The 14,968-nt window shown below is 43.9% G+C and overlaps 1 protein-coding gene across 1 annotated transcript in view; it reads right to left on the reverse strand.

Annotated features, from left to right (window-relative positions):
• The window catches only part of LOC139543120 (ER membrane protein complex subunit 1-like), a 28,393-nt gene that overhangs the window by 2,660 nt on the left and 10,765 nt on the right, over nucleotides 1-14,968 (reverse strand). The window contains exons 14-21 of the mRNA XM_071349298.1: nucleotides 14,381-14,530; nucleotides 13,625-13,786; nucleotides 13,336-13,455; nucleotides 13,114-13,251; nucleotides 8,410-8,583; nucleotides 3,192-3,402; nucleotides 2,612-2,696; nucleotides 1,196-1,325 (exon numbers count right to left, since the gene is read on the reverse strand). Coding sequence (XP_071205399.1) covers nucleotides 1,196-1,325; nucleotides 2,612-2,696; nucleotides 3,192-3,402; nucleotides 8,410-8,583; nucleotides 13,114-13,251; nucleotides 13,336-13,455; nucleotides 13,625-13,786; nucleotides 14,381-14,530 — 1,170 coding nt within the window. The remainder of the gene's footprint in view (nucleotides 1-1,195; nucleotides 1,326-2,611; nucleotides 2,697-3,191; nucleotides 3,403-8,409; nucleotides 8,584-13,113; nucleotides 13,252-13,335; nucleotides 13,456-13,624; nucleotides 13,787-14,380; nucleotides 14,531-14,968) is intronic.

Below are 14,968 nucleotides of genomic sequence, written 5' to 3' on the forward strand. Positions count from 1 at the left end.
TACTTGGCCTATCCACAGGGGGTACTAGGACCCTGGGGGTACTTGGCCTATCCACAGGGGGTACTAGTACCCCTGGGGGTACCTGGCCTATCCACAGGGGGTACTAGGACCCTGGGGGTACTTGGCCTATCCACAGGGGGTACTAGGACCCTGGGGGTACTTGGCCTATCCACAGGGGGTACTAGGACCCTGGGGGTACCTGGCGTATCCACAGGGGGTACTAGGACCCTGGGGGTACTTGGCCTATCCACAGGGGGTACTAGGACCCTGGGGGTACCTGGCCTATCCACAGGGGGTACTAGGACCCTGGGGGTACCTGGCCTATCCACAGGGGGTACTAGGACCCTGGGGGTACTTAGCCTATCCACAGGGGGTACTAGGACCCTGGGGGTACCTGGCCTATCCACAGGGGGTACTAGGACCCTGGGGGTACCTGGCCTATCCACAGGGGGTACTAGGACCCCTGGGGGTACCTGGCCTATCCACAGGGGGTACTAGGACCCCTGGGGGTACTTGGCCTATCCACAGGGGGTACTAGGACCCCGGGGGTACCTGGCGTATCCACAGGGGGTACTAGGACCCTGGGGGTACTTGGCCTATCCACAGGGGGTACTAGGACCCTGGGGGTACTTGGCCTATCCACAGGGGGTACTAGTACCCCTGGGGGTACTTGGCCTATCCACAGGGGGTACTAGGACCCTGGGGGTACCTGGCGTATCCACAGGGGGTACTAGGACCCTGGGGGTACTTGGCCTATCCACAGGGGGTACTAGGACCCTGGGGGTACCTGGCCTATCCACAGGGGGTACTAGGACCCTGGGGGTACTTAGCCTATCCACAGGGGGTACTAGGACCCTGGGGGTACCTGGCCTATCCACAGGGGGTACTAGTACCCCTGGGGGTACCTGGCCTATCCACAGGGGGTACTAGGACCCTGGGGGTACTTGGCCTATCCACAGGGGGTACTAGGACCCTGGGGGTACCTACCCTATCCACAGGGGGTACTAGGACCCTGGGGGTACCTGGCCTATCCACAGGGGGTACTAGGACCCTGGGGGTACCTGGCCTATCCACAGGGGGTACTAGAGAAGATCCATGAGACCATAGCCCTACTCCAAGGGTACTGTGGACATAGCAAAATGTACTTTGTGGTACAGTAGCCAAAACAGGTTGGAAACCACTGTAATAGACTCACCAGACATGTGGACTCCAGGCCAGAGGGGGCAGTGTAGATTCCTTTCACTCTCAATACGGTCTGATTGTAGTTGATGAACCACTCTGTGCGGATGGGCATCTCTGGGGCGTAGGGTATAAGGTTCTCCTCACTGGAAATACATTATAAATCAATTCTTACTTTCATAGAGTTTCATATAGTGACAAGGGCCCAAAAAGACTCCAGCCACCCCAGTCATAGACTGTTCTCTCTGCTACCGCCCGGCAAGCGATACCGGAGTGCCAAGTCTAGGTCCTAAAGGCTTCTTAACAGCTTCTACCCCCCAAGCCATAAGACTCCTGAACTTCAAATGGCTACCTGGACTATTTGCATTGTCACCCCCCCTCCCCCATTTTACACTGCTGCGCCTCTCTGTTTATTATCCATGCATAGTCCCTCTACCTCTACCTATATATTACCTCAACTAACCTGTGCCCCTCCACATTGACTCTGTACCGTAACACCCTGTATATAGTCTCCACATTGTCTCTGTACCGTAACACCCTGTATATAGCCTCCACATTGACTCTGTACCAGTACCCCCTGTATATAGCCTCCACATTGACTCTGTACCAGTACACCCTGTATATAGCCTCCACATTGACTCTGTACCAGTACACCCTGTATATAGCCTCCACATTGTCTCTGTACCGTAACACCCTGTATATAGTCTCCACATTGACTCTGTACCGGTACCCCTGTATATAGTCTCCACATTGTCTCTGTACCGGTACCCCCTGTATATAGCCTCCACATTGACTCTGTACCGGTACCCCCTGTATATAGCCTCCACATTGACTCTGTACCGGTACCCCCTGTATATAGCCTCCACATTGTCTCTGTACCGGTACCCCCTGTATATAGCCTCCACATTGACTCTGTACCGGTACCCCCTGTATATATCCTCCACATTAACTCTGTACCGGTACCCCCTTTATATAGCCTCCACATTGACACTGTACCGGTACCCCCTGTATATAGCCTCGCTACTGTTATGTTATTTTAGTTGCTCCTTAATTATCTGTTATTTTTCTAATTTTATATTTATTTTTTACTTCAGTTTATTTTTGTAAATACTTTCTTAAAACATATTTTTCTTAAAACTGCATTGTTGGTTAAGGGCTTGTAAGTAAGCATTTCACTGTAAGGTCTACGACCTGTTCTATTCAGCGCATGTGACAAATAACATTTGATTTGATTTTAACCAGTATTCCTCTCTAATGGTCAAACAACAGGGTCCTGTTCATTAGTGCACAATGTAGCAAAATGTTTTGCAACAGAAAACAAAAATGTGCATTCGTAATTGGACAAAAAGAGGTATTCCCCTCCCAGTTTCAGAACATATTCTTCCTTTTGGTGCCTAATGAACACGACCCAGGGGTATGTGTTGGTACTAACCGGCTGTGTTCAGTGACGACCTCTGGTCTCCGTGGATCCAGGAACATCTTGGGGAGAGACAAGATGGCTCCCGATGGTAACCCCACTGAGAAACAAATAGCAAAATGAATTACGATACAGACAGTGCTGAAAGAGGGCATTAAATCCACTAAACTGGTACGTGACACCATTGCAAAATCTGCATAAGTAAAGGTTTAGCAACAACAGCAAAAAATGTAACCATGAAAATCAATAACAAATACTTCTTAGTATCCTTGGTTATTGTTTAAGCAACGTTTTGCAATCTCTTTATTATTTTAAATATTTAAAAAGTACTGACTCAGGAGATCTCAGGGAGCAACATTTAGCCATCCACAGAAACACCCACCCATCCCTCCCACCCATACCTCCTCTCCCTCTCCCTCCCTCCCTCCCTCCCTCCATACCTCCCATACCTCCCCTCCCATCCCTCCCTTCCCTCCCTCCCTCCCTCCATACCTCCCATACCTCCCCTCCCATCCCTCCCTTCCCTCCCTCCCTCCCTCCCTCCCTCCCTCCCTCCCTCCCTCCCATACCTCCCCTCCCTCCCACCCATACTGACCCAGGAGATGTCTGGAGGTGATGCCCTTCTCAGTGAGCGTAGCCTCCATGGTGGTGATGGGAGAGGGGAAGATGTAGGTTTGCTGTAGGACCTGGGGCAGGTGGGGTCTGTCCAGACTACTGAACACTGTGCTGTTATACAGCTCTGTCCCTTCAAACAGCTCCAGCACACTGAACTCATTACGCCTGGACTTGGTGTTCCAGTACTCATACTGTGGAGAGGGAGGGAGTGACAGAGAGACATATAGATATATAGAGAGACATATAGAGAGAGAGAGAGAGAGAAAGAGACAGAGAGACAGAGAGAGAGAGAGACAGAGAGACAGAGAGACAGAGAGAGAGAGAGACAGAGAGACAGAGAGACAGAGAGATATATATATATATATATATATATATATATAGAGAGAGAGAGAAATGTTTAGGGTTTCTCAATAGCTGGAAGACAGTAGTTCATTAACTTTTTCCTCACCATAGAAATCATCTTTGTAACACTTGTGACCGTAACAACAGCTGCTACTACTACTACTGCAAATGCTACTACTGATAATACTACCACAGCTACTGATAATACTACTACCACTACTGATAATACCACTACTGACAATACTACCACCACTACTACTGATAATACTTCCACCACTACTACTGACAATACTACTACTACCACCACTACTACCACCACCACCACTGATAATACTACTACCACCACCACTACTACTACTACTACTACCACCACTACCACTACCACCACCACCACTGATAATACCACCACCACTACTGATAATACTACCACCACTACTGATAATACTACTACTACTACCACCACTACTGATAATACTACTACCACCACCACCACTGATAATACTACTACTACTACCACCACTACTGATAATACTACTACCACTACTACTACTACTACCACCACCACCACCACCACTGATAATACTACTACCACCACCACTACTGATAATACTACTACCACTACTACTACTACTACCACCACTACTGATAATACTACTACCACTACTACTACTACTACCACCACTACTACCACCACCACCACTGATAATACTACTACCACCACCACTACTACTACTACTACTACCACCACTACCACTACCACCACCACCACTGATAATACCACCACCACTACTGATAATACTACCACCACTACTGATAATACTACTACTACTACCACCACTACTGATAATACTACTACCACTACTACTACTACTACCACCACTACTACTACTACCACCACCACCACTGATAATACTACTACTACTACCACCACTACTGATAATACTACTACCACTACTACTACTACTACCACCACCACCACTGATAATACTACTACCACCACCACTACTGATAATACTACTACCACTACTACTACTACTACCACCACTACTGATAATACTACTACCACTACTACTACCACTACCACCACCACCACTGATAATACTACTACCACCACCACCACTACTACTACTACTACTACCACCACTACTGATAATACTACTACCACTACTACTACCACCACCACCACTGATAATACCACCACCACTACTGATAATACTACCACCACTACTGATAATACTACTACTACTACCACCACTACTGATAATACTACTACCACTACTACTACTACTACCACCACTACTACTACTACTACCACCACTACTACTGATAATACTACTACCACTACTGATAATACTACTACCACCACCACTACTACTGATAATACTACTACCACTACTGATAATACCACCACCACTACTGATAATACTACCACCACTACTGATAATACTACTACTACTACTGATAATACCACCACCACTACTGATAATACTACCACCACTACTGATAATACTACTACTACTACTGATAATACTACCACCACTACTGATAATACTACCACCACTACTGATAATACTACTACCACCACCACCACTGATAATACTACTACCACTACTGATAATACTACTACTACTACTACCACTACTGATAATACTACCACCACCACTGATAATACCACCACCACTACTGATAATACTACCACCACTACTGATAATACTACTACTACTACCACCACTACTGATAATACTACTACCACTACTACTACTACTACCACCACTACTACTACTACCACCACCACCACTGATAATACCACCACCACTACTGATAATACTACCACCACTACTGATAATACTACTACTACTACCACCACTACTGATAATACTACTACCACTACTACTACTACTACCACCACTACTACTACTACTACTACCACCACTACTACTGATAATACTACTACCACTACTGATAATACTACTACCACCACCACTACTGATAATACTACTACCACTACTGATAATACTACTACCACCACCACTACTACTACTACTACTACCACCACTACTGATAATACTACTACCACTACTACTACTACTACCACCACTACTACTACTACCACCACCACCACTGATAATACCACCACCACTACTGATAATACTACCACCACTACTGATAATACTACTACTACTACCACCACTACTGATAATACTACTACCACTACTACTACTACTACCACCACTACTACTACTACTACTACTACCACCACTACTACTGATAATACTACTACCACTACTGATAATACTACTACTACTACCACCACTACTGATAATACTACTACCACCACTACTACTACTACTACCACCACTACTACTGATAATACTACTACCACTACTGATAATACTACTACTACTACTACCACCACTACTACTACTACCACCACTACTGATAATACTACTACCACCACCACTACTACTACTACTACTACTACCACCACCACTGATAATACTACTACTACTACCACCACTACTGATAATACTACCACCACTACTACTACTACTACCACCACTACTACTACTACAACCACCACCACTGATAATACTACTACTACTACCACCACTACTGATAATACTACTACCACCACTACTACTACTACTACCACCACTACTACTGATAATACTACTACCACTACTGATAATAATACTACTACTACTACCACTACTGATAATACTACTACCACCACCACCACTGATAATACTACTACCACTACTGATAATACTACTACTACTACCACCACTACTGATAATACTACTACTACTGATAATACTACTAATACTACTACCACTACTGATAATACTACTACCACCACCACCACTGATAATACTACTACCACTACTGATAATATTACTACTACTACTACCACTACTGATAATACTACTACTACTACCACCACTACTGATAATACTACTACCACCACTACTACTACTACTACCACCACTACTACTACTGATAATACTACTACCACTACTGATAATACTACTACTACTACTACCACTACTGATAATACTACTACCACCACCACCACTGATAATACTACTACCACTACTGATAATACTACTACTACCACCACCACCACTGATAATACTACTACCACTACTGATAATACTACTACTACTACTACCACTACTGATAATACTACTACCACCACCACCACTGATAATACTACTACCACTACTGATAATACTACTACTACTACTACCACTACTGATAATACTACTACTACTACCACCACTACTGATAATACCACTACTACTACCACCACTACTGATAATACCACTACTACTACCACTACTGATAATACCACTACTGATAATACCACTAATACCACCACTGATAATACTACTACCACTACTGATAATACTACTACTACCACCACCACTGATAATACTACTACTACTACCACCACTACTGATAATACCACTACTACTACCACTACTGATAATACCACTACTGATAATACCACTAATACCACCACTAATGATAATACTACTACTGATAATACTACTACCACCACTAATGATAATACTACTACTGATAATACTACTACTACCACTACTGATAATACCACTACTGATAATACCACTAATACCACCACTAATGATAATACTACTACTGATAATACTACTACCACCACTAATGATAATACCACTACTGATAATACCACTAATACCACCACTAATGATAATACTACTACTGATAATACTACTACCACCACCACTACTGATACCACCACTACTGATAATACCACTAATACCACCACTAATGATAATACTACTACTGATAATACTACTACCACCACTAATGATAATACTACTACTGATAATACTACTACTACCACCACTAATGATAATACTACTACTACCACCACTACTGATAATACCACTACTACTACCACCACTACTGATAATACTACTACTGATAATACCACTACTACTGATAATACTACTACTACCACCACTACTACTACTACCACCACTACTGATAATACCACTACTGATAATACTACTAATACCACCACTAATGATAATACTACTACTACCACCACTACTGATAATACCACTACTACCAGCACTACTACTGATAATACTACTACTACCGCCACTACTGATAATACTACTACTACCACCACTACTGATAATACCACTACTGATAATACTACTACTACCACCACTAGTGATAATACTACTACTGATAATACCACTACTGATAATACTACTACTACCACCACTAATGATAATACTACTAATACCACCACTACTGATAATACCACTACTACTGATAATATACTACTACCACCACTACTGATAATACCACTACTACCACCACTACTGATAATACCACTACTGATAATACCACTACTACCACCACTACTGATAATACTACTACTACTACCACCCCCACTACTGATAATATACTACTACCACCACTACTGATAATACCACTACTACCACCACTACTGATAATACCACTACTGATAATACCACTACTACCACCACTACTGATAATACTACTACTACTACCACCCCCACTACTGATAATATACTACTACCACCACTACTGATAATACCACTACTACCACCACTACTGATAATACCACTACTGATAATACTACTACCACCACCACCACTGATAATACTACTACTACTGATAATACTACTACTACCACCACTACTGAGAATACTACTACTACTCCTAATAGTACTGCTACTGCTCCTACTACTGATAGTACTGCTGAGAATACTACTACTGATAGTAGTACTACTACTGCGAATACTTCTGCTACGAATACTGCTGCTACTACTCACCACAACCCAGTTCTCAGAGTGAACAAAGTGGACGGGCCCCCTGGCCTTTCTCTGGACGGCTTCATGGATGATGCGTCCGGTCACACCGTCGACCAGGAACACGCCCACGAAGGCCCGCTCAGGGTGGGTGTCTGTACTCTCCGTCACCACTGCCAGCAGGTTAGGGTTCAGGTACTGTGGTAAAAAGAAAAGTGACTGTTATTCAGGTCTTCACACAAAAATCTAAATTTTTCTTATTTCCAACAAGTTTGTATGTGCACTTGTTGCTCCTGAAAAATTATTAAAAGTTAAACTTTTGGGTCAGAGTTTGCAGATATTACCCGCTGAACATGCTTTTTAGTCCAGGACTAGTCTAAATCTGGATCTGGGAAACCGGCCCTTAATAGTTTGAGTGTAGACCCTTTAAGCCTTTCTTAAAGTATGTGCGTCGCAACCCAATTGACGTGTTAATAGTGGGTCGTGACACGTCAGAGTTAATGTATAACTATTTAATTAATTACTGGAATTGATTTGGCCACGTGTGCAACTGCACTCCGCGACCCACACGCTTCAGAGCTGTGGTTCAGCAGCATATGATGTGCTGTCAGCCACTGACTTGTCATTCCCACTCGCCATCACTCACAAGCTGTCATCAAATGAACTCAAACTAGCCACAAGTTCTGAGCTCAAATCGTCATGAAAACGCAAATACAGCGAAGAGTTTCTCTCTTGGGTTTTGTACAAACTTTGAGAAATAACAAGGATCGCCCGCAATGTGTTTTGTGCGGTGAAGTGCTGACCACACCGCTGGCCGTCGCAAAAATAAAATGTACACATACATGTTATTCAATCATTGCACCCACACTGCTAGCGGGCGTCTGCGTGGCCAGGTCTCTAAAATAGAAATGAGTTCTATTTGTGATGCTCAACACGCTGCAAGTCCCGCCTCTCCCATCTCCTCATTGGTTGTTAGGAGCATATACCCACGTGGGTGATTGAAAGATGAACTGAGGTCCACACTCCAGTCCAGTTGGTGGTGATAATGCACCTTAAAGTTGGTTGCCAACCGCCATTTAAAGTCCAAAGAAGAAAAATAAAGCCTTAAGCAAGGAGGAGAGATGAGAAACAAATTCGGTTGATCGTTTTATGTGTGGATTAATTGTCGGAGTAGAGGACCTTGTGCATTTCAGGTAAAATAACAAATCAACGTTTATATACCAGGACAAATTAGCTAGCAACAACAAGCTAGCTAGATAGCTAGCTAAATTGCCATAAATGTTTAATGCTTTTCGACCTGTTCCCCAAATAAATATAATTGGTTAAGAGTTTGTTTTGATATTTCAACCTGCGTGTCCTGATCGCTTCTGGTGTGGGTGAACCGCACAACCGGTTTGGTCAGCATGCTAGAAATGAGTCTCTCAAAACGAACCAATTAAAAAACGACCCGTCCTGACCAAAACATCCACACAGCATGACGGTAAACCCAGGGAGCTCTGTCAGAACAGGGCAGAATGCCTCAGGAAACAGTGCTTCGACAGTGGACGAGTAAGTCAGCTAGCAAGGCATTGTTGTCGTTTTATAACAGGTTATGATAAGCAGAAATAAGGGAGTACTAACTAACTCATAGTAGTAGATTAGTTCTTACAAACAATCCCCTCGTACACAGCTAATAGCTAGCTAGCTAATGTTAGCCAAAGCAAGCTAGCAAGATACTGATAGTGCAATACAGATGGAGAATCAAAATGATCATACCTACTGTACACATCTTATTGTATAAATTACTGTACATCTTACTGTATAAATTACTGTTGGAAACAAGTCTAGGTTGGAACTGTTGCTGTTAAAATACAAGTAATAAAATAAAAAAAATCTGAATACAATTATTTAACATTTCACACAGATGTAGACCAAGACAGATCAACCGACCAAGACAAAGACAGACCGACCATGACAAACAGAGAGACATATCTGTGTGATTTGATCAGTCAGTTTATTCCAGTTCAGAATGAATTAATGTGAATTAATTTTAGCAGCAACAGTTCCAACCTAGACAGATATGTAAGACTGTTTTTAATCATTTATATGTATATCTCATTATTTGTTGTTGTCTATACAGCATTTTTTTAGGCTTAAGGACAATGAAATGCACCGATATTTACGTATAGTTGCATGTTTTCAAAAACTTGGGTGCCAGGAAAAACAGACTTTCTCATTTGGGCCCCAGGTTGTAGAGGTTGAAGAACCCCTGCTGTGGTCTACAGTCGTGGCCAAAAGTTTTGAGAATGACACAAATATTAATTTTCTGCTGCCTCAGTTTGTATGATGGCAATTTGTATATACTCCAGAATGTTATCAAGAGTGATCAGATGAATTGAAAATAATTGCAAAGTCCCTCTCTGCCATGCAAATGAACTGAATCCCCCCGAAAAACATTTCCACTGCATTTCAGTACTGTCACAAAAGGACCAGCTGACATCATGTCAGGGATTCTCTCGTTAAACACAGGTGTGAGTGTTGACGAGGACAAGGCTGGAGATCACTCTGTCATGCTGATTGAGTTCGAATAACAGACTGGAAGCTTCAAAAGGAGGGTGGTTCTTGGAATCATTGTTCTTCCTCTGTTAACCATGGTTACCTGCAAGGAAACACGTGCCGTCATCATTGCTTTGCACAAAAAGGGCTTCACAGGCAAGGATATTGCTGCCACTAAGATTGCACCTAAATCAACCATTTATCAGATCATCAAGAACTTCAAGGAGAGCGGTTCAATTGTTGTGAAGAAGGCTTCAGGGCGTCCAAGAAAGTCCAGCAAGCGCCAGGACCGTCTCCTAAAGTTGATTCAGCTGCGGGATCGGGGCACCACCAGTACAGAGCTTGCTCAGGAATGGCAGCAGGCAGGTGTGCATCTGCACGCACAGTAAGGCGAAGACTTTTGGAGGATGGCCTGATGTCAAGAAAGGCAGCAAAGAAGCCACTTCTCTCCAGGAAAAACATCAGGGACAGACTGATATTCTGCAAAAGGTTCAGGGATTGGACTGCTGAGGACTGGGGTAAAGTCATTTTCTCTGATGAATCCCCTTTCCGATTGTTTGGGGCATCCGGAAAAAAGCTTGTCCAGAGAAGACAAGGTGAGCGCTACCATCAGTCCTGTGTCATGCCAACAGTAAAGCATCCTGAGACCATTCATGTGGGGTTGCTTCTCAGCCAAGGGAGTGGGCTCACTCACAATTTTGCCTAAGAACACAGCCATGAATAAAGAATGGTACCAACACATCCTCCGAGAGCAACTTCTCCCAACCATCCAGGAACAGTTTGGTGAAGAACAATGCCTTTTCCAGCATGATGGAGCACCTTGCCATAAGGCAAAAGTGATAACTAAGTGGCTCGGGGAACAAAACATCGATATTTTGGGTCCATGGCCAGGAAACTCCCCAGACCTTAATCCCATTGAGAACTTGTGGTCAATCCTCAAGAGGCAGGTGGACACACAAAAACCTACAAATTCTGACATAATCCAAGCATTGATTATGCAAGAATGGGCTGCCATCAGTCAGGATGTGGCCCAGAAGTTAATTGACAGCATGCCAGGGCGGATTGCAGAGGTCTTGAAAAAGAAGGGTCAACACTGCAAATATTGACTCTTTGCATCAACTTCATGTAATTGTCAATAAAAGCCTTTGACACTTATGAAATGCTTGTAATTATACTTCAGTATTCCATAGTAACATCTGACAAAAATATCTAAAGACACTGAAACAGCAAACTTTGTGAAAATGTATATTTATGTAATTTTCAAAACTTTTGGCCACGACTATACTGTCCTACCACCTTGAGCAGTGTTTACCTTGTAGCGAACACTGTCCTACCACCTAGAGCAGTGTTTACCTTGTAGCGAACACTGTCCTACCACCTAGAGCAATGTTTACCTTGTAGCGAACACTGTCCTACCACCTAGAGCAATGTTTACCTTGTAGCGAACACTGTCCTACCACCTAGAGCAGTGTTTACCTTGTAGAGAACACTGTCCTACCACCTAGAGCAGTGTTTACCCTACCTAGAGCAGTGTTTACCTTGTAGCGAACACTGTCCTACCACCTAGAGCAGTGTTTACCTTGTAGCGAACACTGTCCTACCACCTAGAGCAGTGTTTACCATAGAGAACACTGTCCTACTACCTAGAGCAGTGTTTACCTTGTAGCGAACACTGTCCTACTACCTAGAGCAGTGTTTACCTTGTAGAGAACACTGTCCTACCACCTAGAGCAGTGTTTACCTTGTAGTGAACACTGTCCTACCACCTAGAGCAGTGTTTACCTTGTAGTGAACAATGTCCTACCACCTAGAGCAGTGTTTACCTTGTAGTGAACACTGTCCTACCACCTAGAGCAGTGTTTACCTTGTAGTGAACACTGTCCTACCACCTAGAGCAGTGCTTACCTTGTAGAGAACACTGTCCTACCACCTAGAGCAGTGTTTACCCTACCTAGAGCAGTGTTTACCTTGTAGAGAACACTGTCCTACCACCTAGAGCAATGTTTACCTTGTAGAGACCACTGTCCTACCACCTAGAGCAGTGTTTACCCTACCTAGAGCAGTGTTTACCTTGTAGAGAACACTGTCCTACCACCTAGAGCAGTGTTTACCTTGTAGAGAACACTGTACTACCACCTAGAGCAGTGTTTACCTTGTAGAGAACACTGTCCTACCACCTAGAGCAGTGTTTACCTTGTAGAGAACACTGCGGTCTCCCATCACTCTGCCCTGAGAGTGGACATGCTCGTTGGGCCTCTTCCCTTTGACAGCTACTATCTTCTGGACCTCTGTAGGTAGGACCACCTCCCAGATCCGCTCTGTGGACAGGTCCTGGAGGAACACACACACACTCTCAATGTCACATCCATGCATACACAAATGAATGTCGCGTGCACACACACACTGTTAGGTCACCTTTCGCAGCCTGAATCCAGACAGGTTTCCCTGATCTGAGCGGATCAGGTAGAAGAAGATCGAGGAGGCCATCTCCTGGAGCTGCTGCAGGACGTTCTTAGTGGAGGGGAAGGCTGTCACCTGAAGGGAGGGAGGGAAGGCATATAAAAAGGCAGAAGAAGTCAACACTAACAGGTACGTTACAAAAGAAAAGCGCAAATCTTTCCCACAATGCAGCATAATGTTTTATTTCACATCATTGATGTTTCATCCCCGCCAAGGCCTTGAAATCAGACAGATGTAGTCCTACCTTGTATTGGTCATCGACCAGCAGCAGGACCTTGGCGTAGTCCTGGTCTATAACCGGTAGTAGTAGTGACTGGAGGATGGGTCGGGGCAGGGCCGGCAGGGCGATGTGACTCTTCCTGCCAAAGATGGGGTTGAACACATGCAGGGTGGCCAGGCCAGTGTCCTGGGGTGAAAAACAGAAATGTTTTGAAGCAGTCTGCAATGTTACAAAATAAAAGTCTTCCTCCAAAATAAAAGTCTTCCTCCATTAAAAACATTCCATAACGTTGAAAATGAAAAAGTAGAAATGTTTAGAAAAATAGAGACATTTCCTCCAACGTTACATCCAGTCGGAGTAAGAGCTGCCCCACAGTTACAGTATTTTTTATTTTATCTTTATTTAACTAGGCAAGTCAGTTAAGAACAAATTCTTATTTTCAATGACGGCCTACCGGGGAACAGTGGGTTAACTGTCTTGTTCAGGGGCAGAACGACAGATTTGTACCTTGTCAGGTCAGGGATTTGATCTTGCAACCTTTCGGTTACTGGCCCAACGCTCTAACCACTAGGCTACCTGCCGCCCCCAGTATGTAAACACTTAGGTATTAAATCCTACTGAGATGCTTGATTACGACAGCCCCCAATGTCTTTTTTACGTTCAAGATCAAATGTAAATAATTTGGGAATCTTAGATCACCAGAGCTCTCACATATAAAACATTTATAAATGATGTAGTAAGGACTAGTTTGCAACACAGTCCATGGTGTTGTTTTCCTACCTTATCCTTGATGAGCAGAGTGCACTGTGGGGGATGTGGGAAGTGAGCGGTAGTCCTCTGGACTATCAGTTTGAAGGCTGCGTTGGGCTGGACATTCTCCAGGTAGTGCTTCCACAGAATACTGCCTGACTTGCTGTCGATGCCAAACAGCTGGAACCAAACAGATGATTATTATTTCATACCGTGTGCTATAAAGTATAACAACACTTATTTTATGGCCAAGAACAAACGCACTGTGAAAGCCGAACATCATTGGTTGGTGCTGAGGTCAACAGACAGTAGAACCTCTCTACCAATGTTGGTGCTGAGGTCAACAGACAGTAGAACCTCTCTACCAATGTTGGTGCTGAGGTCAACAGACAGTAGAACCTCTCTACCAATGAGAGTAGATCTCTAGCAGCAGTTTACTTTTTTTTTTTTTACATCTGCCTGTTTTTAAGCAGGTAGTTTGTCACCTTGCTGGAGGCAGTGACCATGAGGATCACCTTCTGCCATCTATAAACACACACACACACACCCCCCCCCCCTTCCCCTCTCGTCTGACCTTCCCCGAGGCCGTGAACCCCCCCCTCCCCCTCTCGTCTCACC

Source organism: Salvelinus alpinus, chromosome 17, assembly GCF_045679555.1.
Source record: "Salvelinus alpinus chromosome 17, SLU_Salpinus.1, whole genome shotgun sequence".
NCBI lineage: Eukaryota > Metazoa > Chordata > Actinopteri > Salmoniformes > Salmonidae > Salvelinus > Salvelinus alpinus.